Below are 26,086 nucleotides of genomic sequence, written 5' to 3' on the forward strand. Positions count from 1 at the left end.
CAATTAAATAACAAATTAGAAATACTGAAAATCAAAGGAGAGATTAATAAAATTGAAACCAAGAAAACTGTTGAATGAATAAATAAAACAAAGCTGGTTTTATGAAAAAACCAATAAAACTGGGAAACTTTTGGTCAATTTGATTAAAAAAACAAGAAGAAAATCAAATTACCTGTATCACAAATGAAAAGGAGGAGTTCACCTCTAATAAAGAGGTAATCAAAACAATAATTAGGAATCATTTTGCCCAATTATATGACCATAAACTTGACAACCTTAGAGATATGGATGAATATCTACAAAAACATAAATTGCCCAGGTTAACAGAAAAGGAAGTAAAATTTCTAAATAAGCCCTTCTCAGAAAAAGAAATTGAGCATGCCATCAATGAACTCCCTAGGAAAACATCTCCAGGGCCAGATGGTTTTACATGTGAATTCTAGCAAACATTTAAAGAACAATTAATTCCTATGCTTTATATACTATTTGGGAAAATATGTGAAGGAGTCCTACCAAATTCCTTTTATGACACAAATATGGTACTAATACCCAAACCAGGAAGAGTCAAAACCAAGAAAGAAAATTATAGACCAATTTCCCTAATGAATATTGATGTAAAATTTAAAAAAAATATTAGAAAAAGATTGCAGCAAATTATCAGGAGAATAATATACTACTACCAGGTAGGATTTATTCCAGGAATGCAAGACTGGTTCAATATTAGGAAAACTATCAGCATAATTGATCCTATCAACAACAAAACTAGCAGAAGCCATATGATCAGCTCAATAGATGCAGAAAAAGCCTTTGACAAAATACAACACCCATTCCTATTAAAGACACTAGAAAGTACAGGAATAAATGGAACCTTCCTTAAAATTATAAATAGCATATACCTAAAACCATCAACAAGCATTATTTGTAATGGGGATAAGCTAGATGCATTATGAATGAGATCAGGCGTGAAACAAGGATGTCCATTATCACCCCTATTATTCAAATTGGTACTAGAAATGTTAGCTATAGCAGTAAGAGAAGAAAAGGAAATCGAAGGAATTAGAATAGGTAAAGAAGAAACTAAATTATTAGTTTTTGTGGATGATATGACGATTTACTTAGAGAATCAAGCAAAACATTACTTGAAATAATAAACAACTTTAGCAAAGTTGCAGGACATAAAATAAACCCACATAGATTCTCAGCATTTCTATACATTACTAATAAAGTCCAATAGCAAGAGATAGAAAGAGAAATTCCTTTTAAAGTTACTGTAGACACTATACAATATTTGGGAGTCTATCTGCCAAGACAAACCCAGGGCCTATATGAACGTAATTATGAAACACTTTTCACGCCAATAAAGTCAGACCTAAATAAATGGAAAAATATCAGTTGCCCAGTTAATATAATAAAAATGACAATTTTACCTAAATTAATTTACTTATTCAGTGCCATACCAATTCAACTACCAAAAAATTATCTTACAGAGCTGGATAAGATAATAACAAAATTCATCTGGAAGAACAAGAGGTCTAGAATATCTAGGGAATTAATGAAAAGAAACGCTAGGGAAGGTGGCCTAGCCATACCAGATATTAAACTGCACTATAAAGCAGCGGTCATCAGAACTGCTTGGTACTGGCTAAGAAACAGAGGTGTGGATCAGTGGAATAGGATAGGAATACAAGATGGAGAAGTCAACAACTATAGCTATCTACTCTTTGATAAACCCAAAGAGGCCAGCTTCTGGGCTAAGAATTCACTATTTCACAAAAACTGCTGGGAAAATTGGAAAATGGTAGGGCAGAAACTGGGCATAGACCAATATCTTACACCATATACCAAAATAAAGTCAAAATGGGTTCATGATTTAAGAATAAAGGTTGATACTATAAGCAATTTGGGAGAGCAAGGAATAGTTTACCTGTCAGATTTATGGGAAAGGAAAGAATTCATGACCCAACAAGAGATGGAGAGTGTTACAAAATGCAAAGTGGATAATTTTGATTATGTTAAATTGAAAAGTTTTTGTATAAAAAAGCCAATGCAACAAAGACTAGGAGAGAAGCGGAAAATTGGGAGAAAATCTTTACAACCAGTGTCTCTGATAAAGGCCTCATCTCTAAAATATACAGGGAACTGAGCCAAATTTATGGGAATACAAGTCATTCCCCAATTGAGAAATGGTCAAAGGATATGAACAGGCAGTTTTCAGAGGAAGAAATTAAAGATATCTATAGTCATGTGAAAAAATGCTCTAAATCACTACTGATTAGATAAATGCAAATCAAAACAACTCTTAGGTACCACATCTCTCCTATCAGATTGGCTAATGTGACAAAACAGGACAATGATAAATGCTGGAGAGGATGTGGGGAAATTGGAACACCTACATTGTTGGTGGAGTTGTGAACTGATCCAGCCATTCTGGAGAGCAATTTGGAACTATGCCCAAAGGGCTATAAAAGTGTTCATACCCTTTGACCCAGCAATACCACTTCTAGGACTGTATCCCAAAGAGATCACACAAGTGGGAAAGGGACCCGTATGTACAAAAACATTTATAGTGGCTCTTTTTGTGGTAGCAAAGAATTGGAAATCAAGGGGATGCCCATCAATTGGGGAATGGCTCAACAAGTTGCGGTATATGAATATAATGGAATACTATTGTGCTTAAGAAATGGGGAAGATACAGGCTTCATAATGACCTGGAAAAACCTCATGATATAATGCTGAGTGAGGGTAGCAGAACCAGGAGAACATTGTACACAACCACAGCCATATTGATTCTGTGATGATTAACTTTGAAAGACATGACTCTTCTCAGCAATACAAGATTCAAATACAGCTCCAAAGGACTCGTGATGGAGAGAGCTGTCTACATCCAGAGAAAGAACTATGGAGGCTGAATGAAGATTGAGGCAAACTATTTGCTCTCCTTTTTTCCCTTTTTTTTGGTTCTGTTTCTTCTTTCTCATGATTCATTCCATTGGTCATAATTCTTCTTCACAACTTGACTATTGTATAAATAAGTTTAATGTGAAGTTATATGTACAAGATATATTGGATGCCATGCTGTCTTGGCGGGGGAGGGGGAGGGGAGGGGAAGAAAATCTGGAACTCAAAATCATGTGGAACTGAATGTTATCAACTAAAAATAAAAAATCTTGATTAAAAAAAAAGAATCAAAGATATGCTTGCTGTCTCCTGTTTTACCCAAACATTCAGGGCCTCAGTTTCCTCATGTGTCAAATGAGCAGGACTCTGCCTGCAGTAGCCACCTGGCAGGGCGGCTGTGAGGCTCAGATGCAAGCTTTAAAGCCCTATGTGAATGCCAATTATCCCTGGACCCTTTCAGTTATGATGCAGCCCCCGGAGCTCCTCAGCCTGCAGGTCGGGCACCACTGAACCAAGGTGTCTCTCAGATCCCTTCTAACAGCAAGCCCTGATCCCCGCTGCTGAGGAGTTGGCTCTCATTGCCCCTGAAATCTCCCCTCTGCTGCCCTCTGCCGCTCACACTTGGATTCTCCAATCAGCTGCTCACCGGCACTCACTTCCTATACCTAAGCATCCAAACCAGGACTCCTTAATCTTTTCTGTGTCCTATGCCCATTTGCAGCCCGGTGAATCCTCTGGGAAGCTTTTCTGAATAAGACTTTTAAGTGCATAAAAAATATATAGGATTACGAAGGAAACCAAAGGTGAGTGAAATAAATAAATAAAGATAGATAGATAGATATGTGTGTATGTGTATATATATGTAGATATATTTATAGCTATCCGTCTATCTATCCATCTATCTGTCTGTGTCTATCATCTCTCTCTCTCTCTCTCTATATATATATATATATATATCCATATAAATATAGATATATCTTTCTATCTGAGTTCACAGACCACTTGAAATCTATCCATGGGCCCTTGGGGGCCTGTGGACCCCAGGCTAAGGACCCCCAACCCTGAGGTTTATAGATCTAGACCTGGATTTGACATCAATGACCATCTTGGGCAACCCCATTCATTTTATGGAGGAGAAAACAGGCTGATGGAGGGAAGGATTTACCCAAGGCCAGATGGTAATTGCTGACATTTACAATAGCCTGGTCAGGTTTACAAAGTGCTTTCCACACATTTCATCTCCCTTGACACCATCCTTCCATTCCCCTTTCCTTACAATGAGGTGGCCCCTGCCCACAAGTGCCCATGGTCCTGTCCCTTCTGGCCTCCAGCAGGCAGCAACCCCAGTCACCTCTTCTCATAACTTCTAACCTCTCCCATCTGCAATTACGTGACTCCGGCCTCCTTCCTCCTCTCACAAGACACTCCACATTCTACTCCGGGTACTTTTACTGCCTGTCAATCAATCAAGCAACACTTATTAAGTGCCTACTGTGTGCCAGGCACTGAGCTGAATGCTGGGGATACAAAAAGAGGCAAAAGACAGACCTTGCCCCAAGGGGCTTACAGTCTAATGGGGTCCCCCATGACTGGAATTCTCTCCCTCCTCATCTCCACCTCCTGGCTTCCTTCAGGCCCACCTAAAATCTCCCCTCCTGCCAGAAGTCTTTCCTGATGTAGCCCATATGAGGGCCTTCTTTCTTCCTCCTGCCTAGGCCATGTCATACAGGCTGTTTGCATGGTGTCTCCCCTGCTGCGCTGTGACCTCCTTGGCATCAGAGACCATCTTTCACCTTTCTTAGCACAATGGCCAATCAGAGCCCCCAGCCTGAACCTCTGGGGCTCCTGGCTTGGGTTTGGGTGGCTTAGAATGAGTGTCAATAGCAATTATTTTCTGTTCTGGCCGGAAACTTTGAGGGTCTTTCCCCCCTCCCCCCAGATTGATATTTTTGCGATGGTAAATTAGGCCATCTTTTACCTCACTTCTTCCCTAGCCCTTAGTCAGTGGATGGGCATTGCCTCAGACAGACTGAGGCCTGAGAAAGGCCAAGGTCACCCACTTCATCCCAGGCCATCACCAGTGTCTTGACCTTTGTCCTGCCTCTGGACTTTGATGCCTCTGCACTGGAGGAGAGAGGGAGGCTGATGACTTTATGCAGCAATGACCCACCTCAGTCCAATTGATGCACAGGTCAGGACACCCTCCCCCCTGCTGTCAGGGGTCATCCTCACGAGGGAAGGACCAACAACCACAAACAACACAGTAAGCACTTAACAAATGATTATGGACTTGGTTTGACTTGGCAAGTTTGGCACCAGAGGGAGTTGTCTGGACATCGGAGAGCTGAGGTGCAAATGAGATGGGTGCATAGCAACACTACAAAACATTTCATGCTTCAGTGTTTTAAGTTTCACTTTCTTAGGAGCGTAGAGCAATAATTATGAATTGCTTTGTCATGGTTGGGGCTGTTTAAAAAAGTCCACTTGGCTTTTTCCATCTCTGCTGAGAGAAAGAACTGGCTGATGGTGGCCTGGGATTCTTTCAGCTTTCAGCTCCTATAGCAGGCATCCAGCAGGGACCTTAGAGATCACCAATCCACCCTCTCTGTTTTATGGAGAAGGAAAGAGAGGTCTGGAAAAGAGAAGTGAGTGATTAGGCATTAAGAGCCAGGGTCTGGATTTGAACCCAGGTCCTCAGACTTCCAAGGTCTAGTGCTTTTCACACTAAAGTGACTTGAGCAACCACAACGGCTACTTACAAAGCTACTGAAAAATTTTAAAATGAATGGATGAAAAAGCATTTATTAAGAGCTTATTATGTGCTGGCATTGCGGTAAGTTCTGGGAACATACATACATACATATATATATATATATATATATATATATATATATATATATATATATATATATATATATATATATATATATATATAAAGAGAATATTGAGATAGACCCTGTTCTCAAGAAGCTCACATTCTGTTAGGGAAGGACAACAAAAGAGATGCACATGCAGAAGTGTGCATTTGGGGGGCAGGTCCAGGGGTCCAGATGGCAAATCATGCAATTTGGCTTTGAATGTAGGGGGAAAGATAATGTTGCATACCAACACACCTATTTGTGGTGTTATTTCCACGAATAAAACCAGCTTGTGGATCAATGGACGAATCATAAGAACTCACTTTTCCGGATCTTTAACAACCTTGAATAATGAGGGGTCAGCAGCAGGGTCTAGTCCCTAAATGGTGTTGAAAGAAAAATTCTTCATTTGGGCTTTTCACTCTGATTAAAGAGGCAAAAATCAGGACAAAGAGAATTAAGAGGTATTCATTTGAAGCACATTTAGGGAGCAACATGTTGATAGAGTGGTTTCAAGGTGGGGCCAGCTGTTACTGGTCACTTTAAAGACAATTCCAATAGATCCACCTGAGCCAAGGAGGCTGGGTCCTTGCTTCTTAGCTCCTTCCCAAGGTAGCAAGCATATGACACTTTGCATGTAAGGGTACATGTCACAGGTAGGGGTGCGTGACAAAGGAGTTAATACAAAAGCTCTACACTGGGCGATGCCTCCTCCAATGCTGATTGAGAAGCAAGGCTGGGAACAATGGGAAACTGAATCAATGTAACTTTCAATAATGGGTTGTTCATTTGATCCACATAATAACCTGTGAAATAGGCACTAAAGTTGTTACTATCTCCCTGTACAGGTGAGGAAACTAAGGCTGAATAATTGATTTGTCCAGGGTAGTAAATTGAAGAGCTGGGACTCAAGCCTGATCCTCAGATTCTAAATCCAGATTCCCCCTCCATTCTATACCTTCTCTTTTTATTCTAGGAGCATTCATTTTGTTTGGGCAGAAGCATATCATTTTCATGTAATCAAAGTCATTTATTTTACTTCTTGTAATTGCTTCTATCCCTTCTTTGGTTAAGAATACATCTCCTACCCATAGTTGTGAGAGGTGGATGTGTGTGCCATAGATAAGAGTACTGGGCTTGAAATCTGTAAAATGGGATAATAACAGTACTTTCCTCTCAGGATGATGACATACAGAAGTCACTATGCAAATCTCAGAGTGCTCTAGAAATGTGAAATATTACAACATCTGTAGTTCAGCCATCACAGGGGTATTGTGAGGCTCAAATGAGTCGGTCTCTCTGAAGCTTTGCAAACTCTAAAGAACATTTAACATCACTTGGTACTCTGCATGCCCATTTACCTGTATTGCTAAGCTGATGGAAGGGGTGTTGAAGATCATATTACCCCACATGCTCATTTTACAGATGGGGAAACTGAGTCCTAGAGAGGCCAAGTGCTTCAGGTTTAAACTCTGAAAGTGCCCCCTCCCCTCCCACTACCCTCTTGTGAGTGTGTCCACAGTGAATTAGACAATGTAACATCTGGGTTCTGCCTGATGTACTCACAGCCTCAGGTGTTTGAGTACTGGCAAATACAAGCCCAGTTTTCTGAAGGGACATCAAAGAAAACACCTCAAGAGTGTAACTGTATATATATACATATATATACATCTATATGAAAATGTGTGTGTGTGTGTGTGTTTGTGTTCTTTCATTTCACCTAAATCTCCAGACCCAATTCTAATAGGAGGGCAGAGAGGACCAGCTTGCGAAAGAAATTGGGGTAGAGAGGAAGAGGAAGGAGAAAAAGAAAAAAATAATCTGGGGCGAGGTGAGGGGAAATTGATCCTTTGGCATTCTCACCGCCAGCTTTAGCTCTGCAGGCCCTTAGCAGAGAGTACTCTGGGAGCTGGGCTGTTTCCTGCCAAAGCAGAATCCTCGGGTGGGGAGCTTCTTGAAAGGGGCAGGAACATCTGAGTTGGACTTCCTGCCCTCCCATTGTGGTTTGGGAGTGGGTCTGAGCGGGTGGCGTGGGGACTGGGAGGTGGAGCTTGGCAGGGGACAGAGCTGGGAAGGAAACTGGTCAAAGTGTAACATTGATATGAATATTAACAAGGAAACTGAAGGGAGACAGGATGCCTACAATGTACAATGTACAACGTGTCCTGGGGTGGGGTTAGTTTCTTGGGGAGCTTATCAGTAAATATTATGTAAGTGAACTAGAAACAGCACAGATACCTGCTTCTAGAAGCTTCTAGAAGGAACTCTGGCCCCTTGGTAGGACGGGGGATTGATTGGAGGCCTGTTGGGCTTGAGGACAGTGGAGACTGGGGTTGGAATCCTGCTTCTGACCCTTAAGAGTCAGTAACTGTCAGATACTAACTTAATCTCCCCGAGCCTGTTTCCTCACCCATATATAACATGGTGACCATAGAAGAGATGTGGGATCTAGAGGGAAGACCACTGGCTCTGGGGTGGGATGACCAAGCTTTAAATCCTGGCTATGTGGCTGTCTGACCATGGACAAGACATTTCAGCTCCTTTGGCCTCAGTTTCTCTAACTGTAAAAAGAAAGGGTTGGATTGACTGACCCATGAGGTTCCTTCCCAAGCTAGAAATCAGGAACTTGCTGAGGGGTCAGCTTCCCCTACATGTATGCAAGAAAGACTTCCTCCTTCTCCTTGTTGGAGTCAGGACTGAAAAGAATCTAAAAATAAGAACGAAAACTATCTTCTTTCCAAAGTTCTTTTCCCAGCTCTGCACCTCATTCACATGTGCAGCACCATGTTAGCATTTGCTCCACCAATTAGGAGAGTCTCATGCAAAATGCTCTAAGCTTGTCTGGAAACTGGGGTTATATTCCATTACATTCCCAAACTCTAATTTGCTTAACCATTCTCCAATAGATTGGTGCCCCTTCATTTCCAATTTTTTGCTTCTACAAAAAGAGTTCTTTTAAGTATTTTGTTCCCACGGGGCCTTATCCACTTTCCTCCATCTCTTTAGGGTACAGGTTTAGTGGCAAGCTAGCTAGATCAAAGGGTATGAACAGTGGAGGCACTTTTTGGGGCATAGTTTCAAATGGCTTTCCAAAATGGCTGTACTAAATCACAGTTCCCCCAATAGTGCATTTGTGTGTCTGTTCTCCCACAGCCCCATCCAGCATGGATCATTTTTCTTTTTTGTCATATTTGCCAATCGATGGGTGCGACATGGAATTTCAGAGTTGCCTTGATTTGCATTTTTCTGTTAGTGATTTGGAGCACCTTTTTAAAAATATGGTGATGCATAGTTTGGATTTCTTCTTCTGAGACTTACTTATTCATATCCTTTGACAATTGATTTATTGAGAATGGCCCTGATGTTTATCAATTTGATTCAATTCCTTACATAGCTTGAATATGAGACTTTTATCAGTGTTGTAAAGATTTCCCCCCACTTGATCTGTTTCCTTTGGAGTACGTTAGTTTTGTTTGTGCAAAACCTCTTAGGTTTTACATAGTAAAAATTGTCCATTTTATTTTCTGTGGTCCCCTCTGTGCCTTGTTTGGCCATGACCTGTTCCCTGTTTGTAGACCTGAAAGGTACTTTCTTCCTCGCTTCTCCAATTTTTGATGTTAGCCCTTTTTGTCTGTGTCATGTATCCATTTGGTGCTTACCTTGGCTTACGGTGTGAGATTTTGGTCTAAACCTATTTTTTAATTTTTTTAGTGGGGAAGAAAGGGCGATTGGGGTTAAGTGACTTGCCCAAAGTCAGACAACTAGTAAGTGTGTCAAGTGTCTGAGGCTGAATTTGAACTCAGGTCCTCCTGATTCCAGGGCTGGTGCTATACTCACTGCGCCACCTATCTGCCCCCACTAAACATATATATATATATATATATATATATATATATATATATATATATATATATATATATATATATATATATATTTTTTTTTTTTTTGCCAGACTGCTTTCCAGTTTTCCCAGAAGCTTTTGGTCAAATAGTGAGTCCTTACCCAAATAGCTGGAGTTCTTGGTTTACTGAACACTATCATACTGAGCTTATTTGCTTCTATATATTCTGTGCTTAATCTTTCCCATTGATCAAACTCTATTTTTAACTAGTACTAAATCATTTTGATAATTATTACTTTATGGTTTGAAATTTGGTACTGTTAGGCTCCCTTCCTGCCCACTTTTTTCATCATTCCCTTTGAGATTCCTCACATTTCTACAGAAAAATTTTATTATTTTTTCTAGCTCTATTAAAAAATCCTTTGATAGTTCGATTGGTAAGGCACCAAATGCATAAAATAATTTGGACAGTATTGTAATTTTTATTATGGTGGCATAACTTACCTATGAGCAATTAATATTTTTCCAGTTATTTGGGTCTCTCTGTTTCTATATTCACATAGTTCCCATGTCGATCGAGATAGACAGACTTCTAAGTAATTGTGTATTCTGTAGGTATTGTGAATGAAATTTATCTTTCTTCATCCTCCTGCTTGGTTTTGTCATTACTATACATAAATGCTAATGATTTATGTAGACTTATTTTATATTCTGCAACTATTGAATTTATGAATTGCTCAAATTAAGTTTTAGCTGACTCGTTAGGGGTCTCTAGATAGACCATATCATCCTCAAAAGAAGTAGCTTTGTTTTCTTTTTGCCTGTTTATTTCCTCTATTTCTTTTTCTTTGTCTCATTGTTATAGCGAGTATTTCCAGCACCATGTCAAATGGCCGTGGTTTTTGTCATGCATATTTTTGTTGTAGCATTGTTGAAATCACGATTGCTACCCTTGCTTTTTTGAGTTAACCTGAACGTCATGGATTCTGCTTTAATCTTGTCATTCTGACTCTTGTGACTATTTAGATTCCAAATATGTTTTTTGGTAAACAACACATTGGGGGCAGCTGGGTGGCACACTGGGCTTGGAGTCAGGAAGAGTTATCTTCCTGAGTTTAGATCTGGCCTCCAAAACTTACTATCTGTGTGACTCTGGGCAAGTCACTGAATCCTGTTTGCCTTAGTTCCTCATCTGTAAAATAAGACGGAGAAGGAAATGTCAAAACATTACGGTATTTTTCCTAAGAAAACCCCAAAAGTGAGTTGGGTCCTACTGAAATGACTGAACTCCAACTCCAACAACAACAACAACAACAACAAATGGCATGTTGTTGGATTCTGCTTTCAGATCCATTCTGCTATTCTCTTAAATTTTATGGGTGAGTTCATACCATTCATGGGTATGGTTATGATTGTTAATTACGTATTTACCACCATCCTGCCTCTTGTACTTTTTTCTCTTTTCCCCTTCTCTTTATAAAAAAAAATAAGGTGGTGAAAGAGCAGTTTGTAAACTATAAAAGATGTTTCTGTCCCTCCTCCTCCCTTTTCCCCACCCCAATCATTTTGTTTCTCTTTCTTTCAGTACCAAAGTTTGTGTTGCTTATGACTGCTCCCTCACCTAACCTCCCTTTCCTGTTGAATCTCTTTTTCCCTTTTTCCTATCTCTACCTATTTCCCTGTTGAGTTTAATATATTTCTACACCACACTCTTAGTGTGTCCCTATGTGTTTGTGTATATATTTAAGTGTGTGTGTGTGTGTGTGTGTGTGTGTGTGTGTGAGAAAGAGAGAGAGAGAGAGAGAGAGAGAGAGAGAGAGAGAGAGGGAGAGATTTAAACTTTCCCTCTGGCCCTTTTGTACTTTTAGAAAGATGTATCTTAATGATTTTTCTCTTGTTCTCTTATTGATACCATCCTTGATTGCTGTATTTCTGTTGTATATGTTGTTTGAAAAGCAAATTATTTAGGTCTGGTTTTCTTTGTAGAAATACTTCAAACATCTCTTTTTGTTGAATATCCATTTTTTTATCAATAGGTTTGGGTTTGCAGGGTATGTTACCTTGGGTGGCATTTTGAGTTCCTTTTCTTTTTGAATCACATCATTCCATTCCATGTCCTTTCCTTTATGTTTGAAGGACTTTCTTCTGGTTGCTTGTGGAATTTGTGGCTTGTCATTGGAATTGTTAAATTGAGAGGCTATGTACCTTGGGGTTTGTAGTACAGGCTTTTTTTCTTTCTGTAGATAGTCTGTAGATTGTCTTGACTGGCACTTTATTTAGGAGGTCCTGGCAGTTTTCTTGCAATATTTCTTGTATTACAAGGTTCAGATTTTTTGATGTGTTCTGGGAGCCCTGTAATCCTTGTTATTTCCACACATCCTGTCTTCAAGATCAGTATGATTTGCTTGCATGGAGATTATCTTTCATTTTAATGTTATTGCTTTTTGTTTCTATTCTATGTATTTGCATTCCCAATCAGTTATTTTTTTTCTTTTGTTTCTTTGGTGAGGTTACTGAGGGAGAGTGGTAGGGGGAGAGCCTGGGAGCAACAAAAGGAAGCAAGAAGTAGTCCAACTCCCCATGACCAGTGACTTGAAGAGTATGAGTGAAAGTGGAATTAATGCCAAGTCTTCATGAGAGCCAGAAGATGGAGGATTGAGGAAGGAAAAAAGCTGAGGAAACCAAGTTTGTTTATAAGAGAGCAGGCATCCCAGAGGGCACAGTGGGAGGGCTAGCCAAATCTGTTCTGAGACACTGGGGAAGCAGGGTTGAGAGGGATGGGATTAAGGGAACAGGTGATGTTGAGATAAAAACGATCCAAGGGTCCACTGATTAGATATTGCTGTCAAGTACTGAATCAGTGATGCAGAGACAGTCACTGCGGTTTTATTGCACAAACCTCACTGGGTATTGAGTTAGTGAGCCTAGAGCAATCTTACAGAGAATGTGAAGACATAACCAGGATGGATATCGTGGAATTTCATAGAAAGCAGATGGGGGAGGTAAGGGCTTACACATCAGGATACAGTTTACAAGAAAAGGAGAAGACAAGGATGTGTGCGTTGGGGGCAGGAGCTAGGGAAGTTGTCTGGAGCACTAGACAAAGCCCTGGGGTGAAGACAGAAGGTGGGACTCAGGTAGCTTGGATACCTTAGGGCTGGTAAAGGGCCCCCTGGGAAGAATATATCCTGAAGAAGATAAAGGCAGGTTTTTGTTGTTGTTGAGTCATTTTTCAGTCATGTCTGACTCTCAGTGACCCCATTTGGGATTTTCTTGGCAAAGATAGTGGAGTGGTTTGCCATTTCCTTCTTTCCTTGAGGAAACTGAGACAAAGAGGGTTAAGGGACTTGTCCACACAGCTAGTAAGTGTCTGAAGCTGGATTTGAACCCATGAAGATGAGTCTTCCTGACTCCAGGCTAGCAGCATACACACTATGGCACCATCTAGCTGCCTAAAGATAGGTAATGCTGGTGATAGATAATTCCCTGGAAAGCTTCTGGAGTGAGACAAAGATCAAGAGGTGGCTGGGCTGGCTCCTGGGCTGACACTGGGAGGTCTCTGGTGTGAAGAGGCTAGGGCAGAGTGGCCTGGACAGAGCTAACTGGGATGGCCAGGCATAAAGACAGAGGCCAGAGTGGTGAGGGCCAGAAAGGAGAAACCAGGAGAGAAGCAGTTTTATGTGCTACAGACTGGTCCTGAAAGGACCATGGACATGAAGGCTTATGCTCTAGAAATGAGTGCCCCAGACTCATGGGGTGTTCTCATTTATGTACTTTGCTGTTAATTTTCTACAAGTCTGCCCATTCTCTCTCATGGACACTGTGGTATTTTTGGGGGAATGGTATCCAAGATTACATGCAGACTGATATTTGATTTATTACTGCATTTGTGTTATGTTGGATAACTGCAATGTTATATTTATTCTTGCTTTTAATGTTTAACTTTAATGTTTTAACTAAATGTAAGTTTATCTTTTTAGTGTTTAGTCTTTTCATGCTTAACTAAATGTTTGAACCAATGTTTAATTAAATTGTTTTTTTGTTGAAGAGTGTCTGAGTGACTGATTTTGAGTAAATTGAGGCACCCTGGTGGAAGCCCAGGAGCAAAGTGTATGCTCAGAGGAGAGATTTTGCTTCTACATGTTAGTCGCCCTTCTTTGAGAAGCAGAGCCCCACACTGAGGCAAGGTTGGGTAATGGAGGCAGTCCAGGGAGTGAGAGTAAGCAGCTGGTCAGCCAGCTTTTCCTTCTGGAGGCTACCAGGGCATTGTAATCATAAGGCATCACTACGAAGAGCAAAGCTGTCTTTGGGCGGTGTCCCTAACCAGGGAGGCCAGTTCCTAATTGAATCCTGCTCCTTTTTTTTTCTTCCCTTTAATAGCTCTGAAGCCCCCTAGAAGGATACACTTGGCATTTTCCTTCATCGGCATCTTCTGTGCCTGTACTAGTGTGCGTGGTTTGTATGTGTGTGCGCGTGTGTACTAATGTGGGGAGGGAGTGTGTGTACAGCTGGTGGGGCTCCAGGAGAATAACGGTGATCAAGGTCAGCAGCGGGGGCTTGGGAGGAGCTGGGCCGGAGGAACCGCTTCAGTCAGTGGTCAGTTTCGATTTCCCTTGCCCGATTGAATGCAGATGGTTTCAGTTTTCAGTTTCCCTTTCTTTCCTTGGAGACGAGGAAGCCAAAATATCCCGGTTACGTAACACGGACTCTTTAAATTCAAATGCAGGAGGCAGAGAGGCAGATCGCCGCGCGGCCGTAGCTCCAGGCAGAGAATTCTCCAGCTGGATCCGGTCAAGTCCATACTCGCCCTGCAGACATGAGGTAAACCCCCTGATTTCTCTGCGAACCGGTCCCTTTCCCCTTTCTCTTAGACTCCGGATTTGGACTCAGGATAGCAGGGTTACAATTCCAGCTTTCCTATAGCAGGGCCACTTTGGGCAAATCACTTACACGCGTCAGGCTTCAGTTTCTTCACCCGTAAAATGGGCGTGATGATGCTAGAAGTGCCTTCCTTCTCCGGGTTGTTGTGAGAAAGTTTAGTCAGTTTTAAACGGTGACGGGAACATGATTCATGCCCCCCTCTCACCCAGGTGTCTGTTTCCTAATTTGTCAAGTCGATGGGGACATCTCTTCAAGATATCACCTGAGACAACTTAATTTAGGTTTGAATATTCATGTGAATTTTAATGTTACAGCTCTCTGTAAAATAAAGTGTAACAGAAATAAAGTAAAATAAGTGTAATGGAAATGAAGCTGGGGTCTGGGACGAGACAAGGTGGGTTCAAATGAGAGCCATCGCCCTGGGGAGATGTGTGCCTTGGGAAGGTCACCCCTATCTTGGTTCGACCACTTTTGTCCCAGGTAAAGAATCATCTCAGTGATGTTGCTCCTTCTACCCCCGAAGGCAAAGGCAGACAGAGAGAGTCAGGTGCTGGTCCTGGGCGGCGATGGGGGGGTGGGGTGCTGGGCAGACCCATATGGTTTAAGGTGAGGGTTCATGGAAAAGGTTGGAAAGGCAGATTGGGGCCAGCTTTCAGGTTTTGAATGGCAGAGAGGAATTTGCACGGCGTTCTCTAGGCCATGGGGAGCCATGGAAGGTTCTCAAGAAATGGAATGATCTCAAAAGAGCTGGAAGAGAAAATCATTCAGTCCCACCTCCTCATCTTACAGATGAGAAGACTGAGGCACAGAGAGGGTCAGTGACTTGACCAGGGTCACCAGCTACTATTGTTGTTGGTCCTTCCCTTGTGAGGATGACCCCTGACAGCAGGGGGGAGGGTGTCCTGACCTGTGCATCAATTGGACTGATGTGGGTCATTGCTGCATAAAGTCATCAGCCTCACTCTCTCCTCCAGTGCAGAGGCATCAAAGTTCAGGGGCAGGACAAAGTTCAAGACACTGGTGATGGCCTGGGATGAAGTGGGTGACCTTGGCCTTTCTCAGGCCTCAGTCTGTCTGAGGCAATGCCCATCCACTGACTAAGGGCTAGGGAAGAAGTGAGGTAAAAGATGGCCTAATTTACCATCGCAAAAATATCAATCTGGGGGGAGGGGGGAAAGACCCTCAAAGTTTCTGGCCAGAACAGAAAATAATTGCTATTGACACTCATTCTAAGCCACCCAAACCTAAGCCAGGAGCCCCAGAGGTTCAGGCTGGGGGCTCTGATTGGCCATTGTGCTAAGAAAGGTGAAAGATGGTCTCTGATGCCAAGGAGGTCACAGCGCAGCAGGGGAGACACCATGCAAACAGCCTGTATGACATGGCCTAGGCAGGAGGAAGAAAGAAGGCCCTCATATGGGCTACATCAGGAAAGACTTCTGGCAGGAGGGGAGATTTTAGGTGGGCCTGAAGGAAGCCAGGAGGTGGAGATGAGGAGGGAGAGAATTCCAGCCATGGGGCACCCCATTAGACTGTAAGCCCCTTGGGGCAAGGTCTGTCTTTTGCCTCTTTTTGTATCCCCAGCATTCAGCTCAGTGCCTGGCACACAGTAGGCACTTAATAAGTGTTGCTTGATTGATTGACAGGCAGTAAAAGTACCCGGAGTAGAATGTGGAGTGTCTTGTGAGAGGAGGAAGGAGGCCGGAGTCACGGAATTGCAGATGGGAGAGGTTAGAGGTTATGAGAAGAGGTGACTGGGGTTGCTGCCTGCTAGAGGCCAGAAGGGACAGCACCACGGGCACTTGTGGACAGGGGCCACCTCATTGTCCGGAAAGGGGAATGGAGGGATGGTGTCAAGAGAGACGAAAACTTGACCAGGCTGTGTAAATGTCAGCAATTATCATGTGGCCTTGGGTAAATCCTCCCTCACGACCCGCCCCCCCACCCCCCATTGGCCTCAGTTTTCACCTTCATGAAATGAAGGAGTTGCTCAAGATGGTTGTTGAGGTTGCATCCATGGTCTAGATCTGTAATCTTCTAGGTCGGGGGTTCTTAGCCTGGGGTCCACAGGCCCCTAAGGGCCCATGGATAGATTCCAAGTGGTCTGTGAGCTTGGATGGGAATATATATATATATATATATATATATATATATATACACACACACACACACATATATATAATATAAATATGTATATTTATAAACATATATCTCTTTATTTCACTCACCTTTGGTTTCTTTGTAATCCTATGTATTTTTCTTATTTTATGCACTTAAAAACCTTATTCAGAAAAGGGTCCCAGGGGATTCAGCGGGCTATGAAAGGGGTGTAGGACACAGAAAAGATTAAGAAGCCCTGGTTTGGATGCATTGGCACAGGAAGTGCTCACCAATGGACAGCAGTTAGCTGGTAAATTTGCAAAACTGGTCACAAACCTGGTTTTCTGGAATCCACGTCCAGAGCTCCACCCACTGGCCCTCCTTCGACTCGGTTACCTAGTGCCGAGAGAAATGCCCTTGGGGTGAGGGAGACCTGAGTTCCAATTCTCTGTCAGAAACTTATTAGCTCTCTCAGCCTCAGTTTCCTCATTTGGAAAAAGGGGTTAATAACAGCATGTAGCTTGTGCTCCATTCCGAGGGCTGTACAGATGCTAGCTATGGTTCTTATTACTATTATAGAGAAGACGTTAGTGGGTGGAGGAGATGGCAGGAAAGGCTTGGCAAGCCTGACCCACTGCTGGCTCGCGCTAAGAGCTCTAACCCTCTTTTTTCCAACCCCTGCAGTGAGGTGACCAAAGAGTTGCTGGAAGGGTCTCTGAAGCAGCTGAGCTGTAACTTCACTTGGCAGTTATTCAAGAGAGAGAGCAGCCTTGAGAACCTGGAGGAGAAGATCACCAACGGCATTGGGTTTCTCTGCCCTCAGGCAAAAGCCTCTGGATACAACCTCCTGGCCTACCTGAAGCACCTGCAGGGTCGAAACGAGGAATCCCTGAGCTGCCTCAAGCAAGCCGAAGAGCTGACCCAGCAGGAGCACCCTGGCCAGGCAGAAGTCAGGAACCTGGTCACTTGGGGCAACTATGCCTGGCTGTACTACCACATGGGGCAGCTGGAGGAGTCACGTACCTACCTGGACAAGGTCGAGCAGACATGCAGGAAGTTTGCAAACCCGTACAGGATCGACTGCCCAGAGATGGACTGCGAGGAAGGCTGGGCTAGGCTCAAGTGTGGCAATCGCTATGCAGAACGGTCCAAGGCCTGTTTCGAGAGGGCTCTGGAGAAGGATCCAGACTGCCTGGAGCTTCATGTGGGCCTGGCCATTGCCACCTGTGGTCAGGATGAGGTCAGCAGATCATGGAACCACCAACATCTTGACCTCCTGTGGCACACCATTGAGCTGGATCCTGGCAATGATTACCTTAAGGTGCTCCTGGCCTTGAAACTGCAGAAAATAAATGATGTAGCCACAGGAGAAAAGTTAGTGGAAGAAGCCTTGGAAAAGGCCCAGTCGCCAGATGTTTTCCAGCTGGCTGCCAAATTCTACCGGAACCAAGGTTCCCTGGAAAAAGCCCTCAGTCTGTTTGAGAAGGCTGTGGAGTGCCAGCCCGCCACAAGCTCACTCTACCACCAGACTGGGTGTTGTTATCGGGCCCTGGCCAGCCAAATCCTGCACAGAGAGAAGTTGGGAGAGCTGCAGGGCCCTGAGATCCGAGAGAAGGTACAACAGCTGCAGGGCCAGGCCACCAGGTATATGGAAAAAGCCCTCGAGAAAAATGGCTGTTACCCGAATATGTACTCAGACCTCGCTTCCATGTATGCAGCACAAGGCCACCACCAGCAAGCAGAGGCCACCTTCCAAAAACTACATATGGAGCAGCTCACAAACAAGGAGAAACAGCAATTCCACCAGCGTTATGGGAACTTCCAAGAGTATTTCCGGGGTCAGGAAGATGTTTCCATTCACCATTATTTAGCAGGTATGAAAATACAAGAAAAATCTGTCGAATGTGAGAAAATGAAGTCCAGACTGCAAGAATTAGCAGATCGCCAGGGAAACCAAAAGCCACACTCTTTGCAGGGCTGGCGGCTGCTGGGGTACTTGGCCAATTTGAATGGAGATGAGTCACTGGCCATTGAGTACTATGAGAAGGCTCTGGGCATCCTGCTCAAACGCTCCAGCTCAGGCATTGCAAGCCTCTTCCCTTCTCCTTCCTCTCCAGAGGCAGAGAGAGATGGGGGTCCAGGAAGGGTTGGCCTCCCATTCCAAAGGCCCAGGAATAGTGCCACTTCTGTGCTTAATGGGGAGAACAAAAGCAAACTGGAAAAATGGGAGATGCCTATGGAGATGAATGGGTGTCCAGGAAGAGCCAGCCCTCCCTTCCGACGGTCTGACTGGGGTGAAGAATACAGAGCACGAAGAGCTGGTGGCCTAGAATGACCAGAGAGATGGGGGTGTTGGAGACGTTGGCTGTGATGGACAAGATGGCCGGACCTGGATGTTGATGGTCCCCTGGCAACTTCCCTCTAGTCAGCAACAGGCCTGTCATTTTTTGGATATGGGCAAAAGGATCTGTAGCAACCCAGGGACGTTGTTTGGCTTTGGCCCAAGAGCTATGGATTTTTTCTTTGTCTTTTCTGCTCCCACACCAATAGCATCATTGCATGACTCAGAATCCATTAGTGGCTCCCCATTGCCCCAAGTAATGTCTAAACAGCTCAGCATTTGAGGACCTTCCCAGTCTGGCTGTCATTTACTCCTCTGGAACCCTCCCAGAACCTTCCCTCAGGAGCCCTCTAGGCTGCGTCTGAACTGGCCTCAATACGCTGATTCTGTTCATCTTTGAGCCCTCGCTCAGGATATTTCCTAACCGGAAACCAGAGTTTTCCTAACTGGCTCACCTGCTAAGAGGGGCCATTGGAAGGGGCCATTTCCAGCCATGGAAATCCTACCCACCCTTTAATAAAGGCAGCAAATATGAGTCATTTCCTTTCCTTACCCCTGGCAGCTGGAAGTAACTCCTTTCCCCCAAGTCTTAGCCCTTAACCTGCAGCTCTCTGGTCCATGTTGTGTGGTCCGTATTGTTCATGTATAGTTCATCTCCTCTCCTGTTCCTTTTTTGACTTTGTAATATGTGGTCCTTAGGACAGTGCCTGGCACACAGTGATGATTAATAAATGCTGGTTGATTAACAGGGAAGTGTTATGGTCATTTCAGCATATAGCACACATAGCAGGCTCTGTTTTGATAACTGTATTTCCATAAAATTGTTTCTTTTGTCATTTGATGTATTTTATGTTAGCATTTAAGCATCTTATTCAGAACATAGCTTTACTAGAATGCCCAAGGGGTCTGGGACACATGAAAGATCCGGAACAAGCCTTATCCTTGGCTCTTAGCACTGTTATCACCAAGACAAAGTGGATGAGGCTGTCCTTCCTTCATGTCCATGCTTCCTGCCCTGTTTCTACTTTTCCCCAATCACCCTTGTGTCTCCAACCCTTAATGCTGGCTCTTCTCCATGTCAATTTTACCCCTTTCACACTATCTCCTTTTGGGCTACTCTTTGTGTTCTCTTTCATATTCCATCCCAAATGGGGTGACTGGGAGAAAGAATTCAGCCCAACCTGCTCTACATCCCCCTGTTCTTGAGAGAAGGCAGCTCAAGCTGGCAGCAAAGCTTCAGACCCATTCTAGGACATCTGGTCAGGCAGTTTGGGGCCTATCACATTCAAGGGGCATCTCCAAAGCTTGCGTTAAACCACTTAAAGATCATTGAACAGAATTGACCCATAGCTCAGAAGACTTAGAGCTGGGACTTCCTTGAGGAAGTCATTTACTCTGGGCCTCAGTCTCTACATTTTAGAAATGGGAATATTGCACTAGATGACTGTGGAGTCTCTTCTGGTTTCAAATCTGACCCTACTTGACTGATCCCACTTTACCAGTACGAAGACTGAGGTCCAGCAAGAGAGAAGGTATCTCCTCCATTGTCACAAAATGAGTGAAGAGCAGAGCTGGGGCCCACACCCAGAACTTCTGAGACCTGGTATATTCCGCTCTTGACCACTCCCCACCAAATATGGGGTGTTCTTACTAGGACCTAGCTTGGCCAGAAAAAGGAAACAAAACAAAATATCCCAAACCAAAAATCAAAAGGAGATGGGCCATTTTGGGGGGAAGGGAGGGACAGTCATAAATGATAAAATAAGCCTCACTGCCTCGTGACTATGGCTCCTTCACCAAAGGGCAGCTAGTTCTCTGTGTCAAAGGCCCCCGAGTGCCACGGTAGCAGAGGTTCCTTGGAGTGGCTGAGGGCCAGCCATGGGTATCTAGGCAGATCTAGATCATCCCTCAGGCTGCTTTCGTCTCTATATCCTGACCCCCACCCTACCCAAAGCTGCCAGATGGTGGTCAAGACCCTCCCTCCCAAGAGGCATCCGGGCTCTGCTCAAGTACCCTGGCCATTCTTGGTCACAGGTGGTGAAATCAATTAGGAAATGGCAGGCTGTGGGAGAGGAGTGTTGGAGATGCTGTAGGATGGTGGGTGGGCCTTCGTTAACTGGGATTTTTTGTCACAAGGGAGGCAATGATGTGTGTGAAATGACTGGGGTAAAAAGCAAGAGGCGTCAAGAAAACTGGCTAGTTTTTTTAATTGATTTTTTTTAAATAATGGAGAAAAAAGAATAGTCAGGGATGAGTTGCCTTCATATCCACTAGGTGGCGATGTCGGACCTCAGGTTGCTGGCTTCCAGGCTCCCTTCCAGGCCTTGAAGACCAGACGTGCCAAGCTAAGATTTATAAGAAGGGCTGGCGGGTCTGGATTGAACTTGAAGTTCAATGACAACACAGTCATTTCTAGGTATAACTCCAACCCCAGCCCCATTTGAAGACTTCCTTGTAACAAAGATAGTCAAGCAAAACGAGTCAATAAAGTGGCTACTTCTGATAGTGTATGTGGCGTCCCATACCTGTAGTCCCCCACCCCCAACACTTGTCCCAGGGGAAGATATTCTTATTTATGACCCTGCCTAGTTCAAGTACTAACGGGGTTAAATGAGAGGAGGAAGCAGATTAGATAAAGGCATATTCCCCTGGCTCTGATTCTTTCTCACCTCCTTTTTTCATTCAACTTTCCCCTTTTTGTTTTTCCTTACTCTCACTTTTCTCTTTCCCCCCTTCATCTCCTTTTTCCTTCCTCCCTCCCTCCCTCCCTCCCTTCCTTCCTGTGTTGGTAAGCAAAATGGGCTCCTTAGCACTTGGATCAACAAGTGCCCTTGAATAGTTTGATTTTTGTTCTGTTTGATTAATTCAGTGTATTTCATTGAGCCTTACTAAGTGCTAAGCCCCGGGCCCAAACCCCTATTAGGTGTAAAACCTTAGTGGGTGTGGATTGGCAACTAAGGTGGGGCCCAAGGTGGGGCTAACTCCAGGGATGGCCTAGTTTACATGTCTGGGACAGCAGAGGCTCTTAGACCATGTGGGTTTAAGTCGCCTCTTTGTGACTATTCTAGGTCACGTGGGTGAGTCGAATGTGTGACTCACCCCTGATGCTGAAAAAGATATAAAAACCCTGGGTCGGTCTCCTCTTCCTTGGAGCTCCTCCCTACAGCAGTGGTGGCATGTGACTCTGGGCCAGCCCTTGTTTTGAGCTCCCAGGCTGAACCTAGATGTTGGTAACTATGAATCTGTATTTGGTCTGTCTGTTGATGTTTGTAGTTTGCTCTGAAGTTCAGTGTGCTGATCTCTTCCCCTGAACTAAGTGAATGATTTTTGTATGCTGAATCAAAGTAAGCTTGTCAACCCCTTCACCTTGCTTTCCTTAGTTAAGCAGATCAAAAGAACCTGTGCTGTTGGCAGCTTTCTGCATGCTGGCTGTGGGTGGATCTTACACCCCCACAGAAGCTGCTAGCCAGATTGTAGAAACACTTCCTTCCTTCCTCCCTCCTGGAGGGAGGAAGGAAGGAAAAAGGGAGGGAGGAAGAAAGGAAGAAAGAAGGAAAGAAAAAAGAAGGGAGGGAGGGAGGAGGGAAAGGAGTGGCAAGAGGTCTGTGGTCAGGACTAATTTCCGCACAGAAAATCCCATGGGGATGAGAGAGTTGGGGAAGCTGGGATGAGGAATTAGAGAGCTCTTTTCCCCAGCATGGGGAGGCCCTGAGAAACAGCTGGTGCTGAGGCTGCTTCCAGTGATTTCTGGCACCAACACGCTCTTGGATGAGATCACAGAGTGGGAAAGAGGCTGGTGGGGGCAGATTGTAGAGACCAGAGGGTCAGAGGGTCCCACATTTACAGCTAGCAGGCTCAGCCTCTGAGTTTTACAGATGAGAAAGTGAGGCTGGTTCATGGTGAAGTGACCTGCCCAAGGTCACCCACCTTGGTAGTGTCTCTAGCAAAATCTGAGCTCACTTTTCTGCTTTCAGGCCCAGCCCTCTCTCCATGGTGCTGCCTAGCTATAAAGTCATGCCTGGAGCTGGTGTGGAGGCAGAAGGCTCTGGACTAGAGTCAGAAGAGACCAGCGTCCAAAACTCTCCTGGGGTACTCGCTGTCTGTGTGACTGTGGGGAAGCTTCTTGGAGCCACACCCTCCTCATCTGTAAAATGGTGATTCTACCTACGGAACCCACCTCACAAAGGTATTGAGGCTCCAATGAGATAATAAAGTATTATATAGAGATAGCTGTTATTATTGTGAGGTGATATATGTGGCTGGAATTAGGGTGTAAGGAACTACTCAGACTTCCAAGTCAGCATACTTGACTCTTTCTGCCACCCATCCAATTGCCACATGGATGACCAAAGCATTTACCTCCTGTAACTAGGAGAGGGTAACTGGGACTTTGTCCAAGGTTGTCACCACTTTTTCCCCAGGAAATCTTCCAGCTTGCTATCCCTGTGATACCCACTCTGCTCCTGGGTCCTGGCGCCCCCCCCCCCCCCATTCCATCCTCCCAGCTCCCACCTGCTCTTCTCCATTCAAAGGCCCTGGCTGTGACTGCCACCTGGAGATCACACTTAGAACTGAGGCTTCTATACATTTTAGGGTTGGTAAGGTGCTTTACACACTTGGTCTTATCTGAGTCTCCTAGCAACTTGGTGAGGCAGGCATTGAAGGAATTATTACACCCATTTTACAGCTAGGGGAACTGAAGCTCAGAGGGGCCAAGTGACTTCTCCATGGTCACATAGCCAAGGAGTGCCAGAAGTGAGATTTGAACTCAGGTCTGCTTCTGGGGCCAGTGCTTTCCCTCCCACTGACTTTTGGTGAAAGCTGGTATGATGGAATACAAAAACAGGGATTGTGGACCCTTGGTGATTCTGTGTGGTCACCAGCCAGCCAGAGATCAAGGACTACTTGGGAGAGAGACGGTGGTGAGCTAAGACCTTGGGCTCAGGGGCCCATCAGTTTTGGTTTGTTTGTTTGGACCCATGATTTCATCAGTGAGGGAGAGGCAGGTGGGGAAACCCATTCTGCTCATGTGGAACTTAGTGTCTTAGGGAGACGTCACAGGCAGGGTGCGTCAGAGGGGAGACTTGACCCCAAGTCCTCACCTTCAATCCATGGGGTTCCTAGCTTCTCTTTGAGACTCAGCTCAAGCACCACCTTGGGCCCAAAGTCCAATCTCTCCAGAGGCTAGTTAGTGTCTTCCCCCCAGATGACCTTGTCTTTTGTATAGAGCTAGATGCATAGGCACATAGTGGAATATGGACACCCCACCCTGTTAAGGCCAGTCCTGTTACATATCACCCTGTCATTTTAGGGACCCAGTAACTAGCACCCCAGTTCCATTTAACTGCTTAACATTGGAGTCGATTCTACAAAGGGATATTTTCTTCAAAGATATGCCAAGAACAAACGTACAAACGTTTCCTCCACACCACAGGGCCCCTCCCCCATATACTACTTCAGTCTCTGAGGAGGGGAAAGAGGTAAGGCTCATAGCTTAATTCAAGTCCCTCATAACATCGGTACCACCAAGTTCAAGTCCACAGCCCTGCAGGGCTGGCATCTTCCTGGGACCCTTGGGCTGCCTACAACACCCATCCCGAATCCCTGGATCCTGAAAGTCTCTAGAAGGGAAAAGAATGAACAGAAAGGCCAAAGACCCAGGCCTGTTTCTTGGGCTCAGGTGGGGGAGCCTAAGGGAGAGGAGGGAAGAGGCATCCTTCCCTCTCCCCACAGGATCCCACTTAGTCACTTGCACTCTCAAACATGGAATCAGGTTGTATTATGGATTTGGACAGTTCCCAGTGTGCAGCCAGTAGAAAAAAAGCTACTCCCCACCCCACAGAAGGCCAAGAGAGTGTCTGTGCAGGCTCCAGCCCTACAGCCTCCCCAAAGCCACTCGGCCAATGCCATCTTAGGTGGTCAAATGCCCATTATAATAGGATTACAGAGCTAGCGTTTGAAGGGACCTCACCATTTTACAGACAAGGAAACTGAGACCACAGGAAGTTGAGCGATTGCCTATAGTCACACAGCTAGAGAGCCTCAGAAGCACATGTTGTCTCCCCAATAGACTGTAACTCCTTGGAAGGCAGAGGCAGCTCCATTTTTGTCTCTGGGCCTCAATGATTACAGCATTTATACAGTGCTCTAAGGTTTGTAAAGCGCTTTACAAATATTGAACCTTTTGATCCTCGTGACAACCCATGGGAGGCAGGTGGTCTTACTACCCCCCTTTTACAGGTGAGGAAGCCCAAGGCAGGCAGAGGCTAAGTGACTTGCCCAGGGTCACACAGCTGGGGTCTTCATTTGAGCCCGGATTGGTTGATAACTATGCTAGAGTATGGAGGCTTTTCCTGACACTGCACCAGCCCTCCTCCCCCCCACCAGGGTCCTTCAAATGACCTATTTGAATAGATATTTGCTTTGCATATACTTTGGTATGTGCTTAAGTCTGATGAGAGAGACACCAGGAAAACAACTAAGTACAGAAGAAGCTATTTCTGTTGTTTTGTGGATGGCAGCTAGATGGCTGTGGATAGAAAGCTGGGCCTGGAGTCAGGAAGACCCGAGTCCTGGGAAGGGAATTTATCACTTTCATATTAATCTATATGATATGTGCAATGAATATACTAATAATTTAGTTTTCTCAAGAGCTGACTCTCTGGCTTGGGAGTCAGAGCTCATAACGCAGCTGCAGCTGACTAACCAAAACTCTGACAACACTCACAATGGCTGGACCTTGAGGGAAGCAAATCAAAGACTGCAGAACCTGTTCCCATCACAGATCTCTGGTTCTGTATGTTAGGGGAGTGTTTCAACAATCTGGCTAGCAGCTGCTGTGGGGGTGAAAGACCAACACAAGCCCAACAAGAATGCTGCCAAAGCCCACTTTTGATCCACTTTACTAAGGAAAGCAACGTTAAGGGGTTGACAAGTTTACTTTAATCCGGCATACAAATACCATTCACTTAGTTCAGGGGAAAAAGCCAGCACCCTGAACTTCGGGGCAAAATACAAACAAATTACAAGCATCGACAGACAGACCAAATAAATTCATAGTTACCAGCATCTGAGTTCAGCCCGGGAGTTCATAACAAGGGCTGGCCCAGAGTCACATGAGCCACCATGGCTGTGGGTAAGATCTCCAAAAAAGAGAAAGCCAACCCCTGG

The 26,086-nt window shown here is 44.5% G+C and overlaps 1 protein-coding gene across 1 annotated transcript; it reads left to right on the plus strand.

Moving 5' to 3' along the window:
* The first annotated feature begins 14,084 nt into the window (after window positions 1–14,084).
* LOC118859174 (interferon-induced protein with tetratricopeptide repeats 3-like) lies at window positions 14,085–19,659 on the plus strand. The gene is made up of 2 exons (XM_036769632.1): window positions 14,085–14,418; window positions 17,260–19,659. Exons 1-2 carry the CDS (start codon window positions 14,414–14,416, stop codon window positions 18,908–18,910), a joined length of 1,656 nt encoding a protein of 551 aa, XP_036625527.1. The 5' UTR covers window positions 14,085–14,413; the 3' UTR covers window positions 18,911–19,659.
* Window positions 19,660–26,086: the final 6,427 nt, after the last annotated feature.

This window comes from Trichosurus vulpecula, chromosome 8, assembly GCF_011100635.1.
Source record: "Trichosurus vulpecula isolate mTriVul1 chromosome 8, mTriVul1.pri, whole genome shotgun sequence".
Lineage (NCBI taxonomy): Eukaryota > Metazoa > Chordata > Mammalia > Diprotodontia > Phalangeridae > Trichosurus > Trichosurus vulpecula.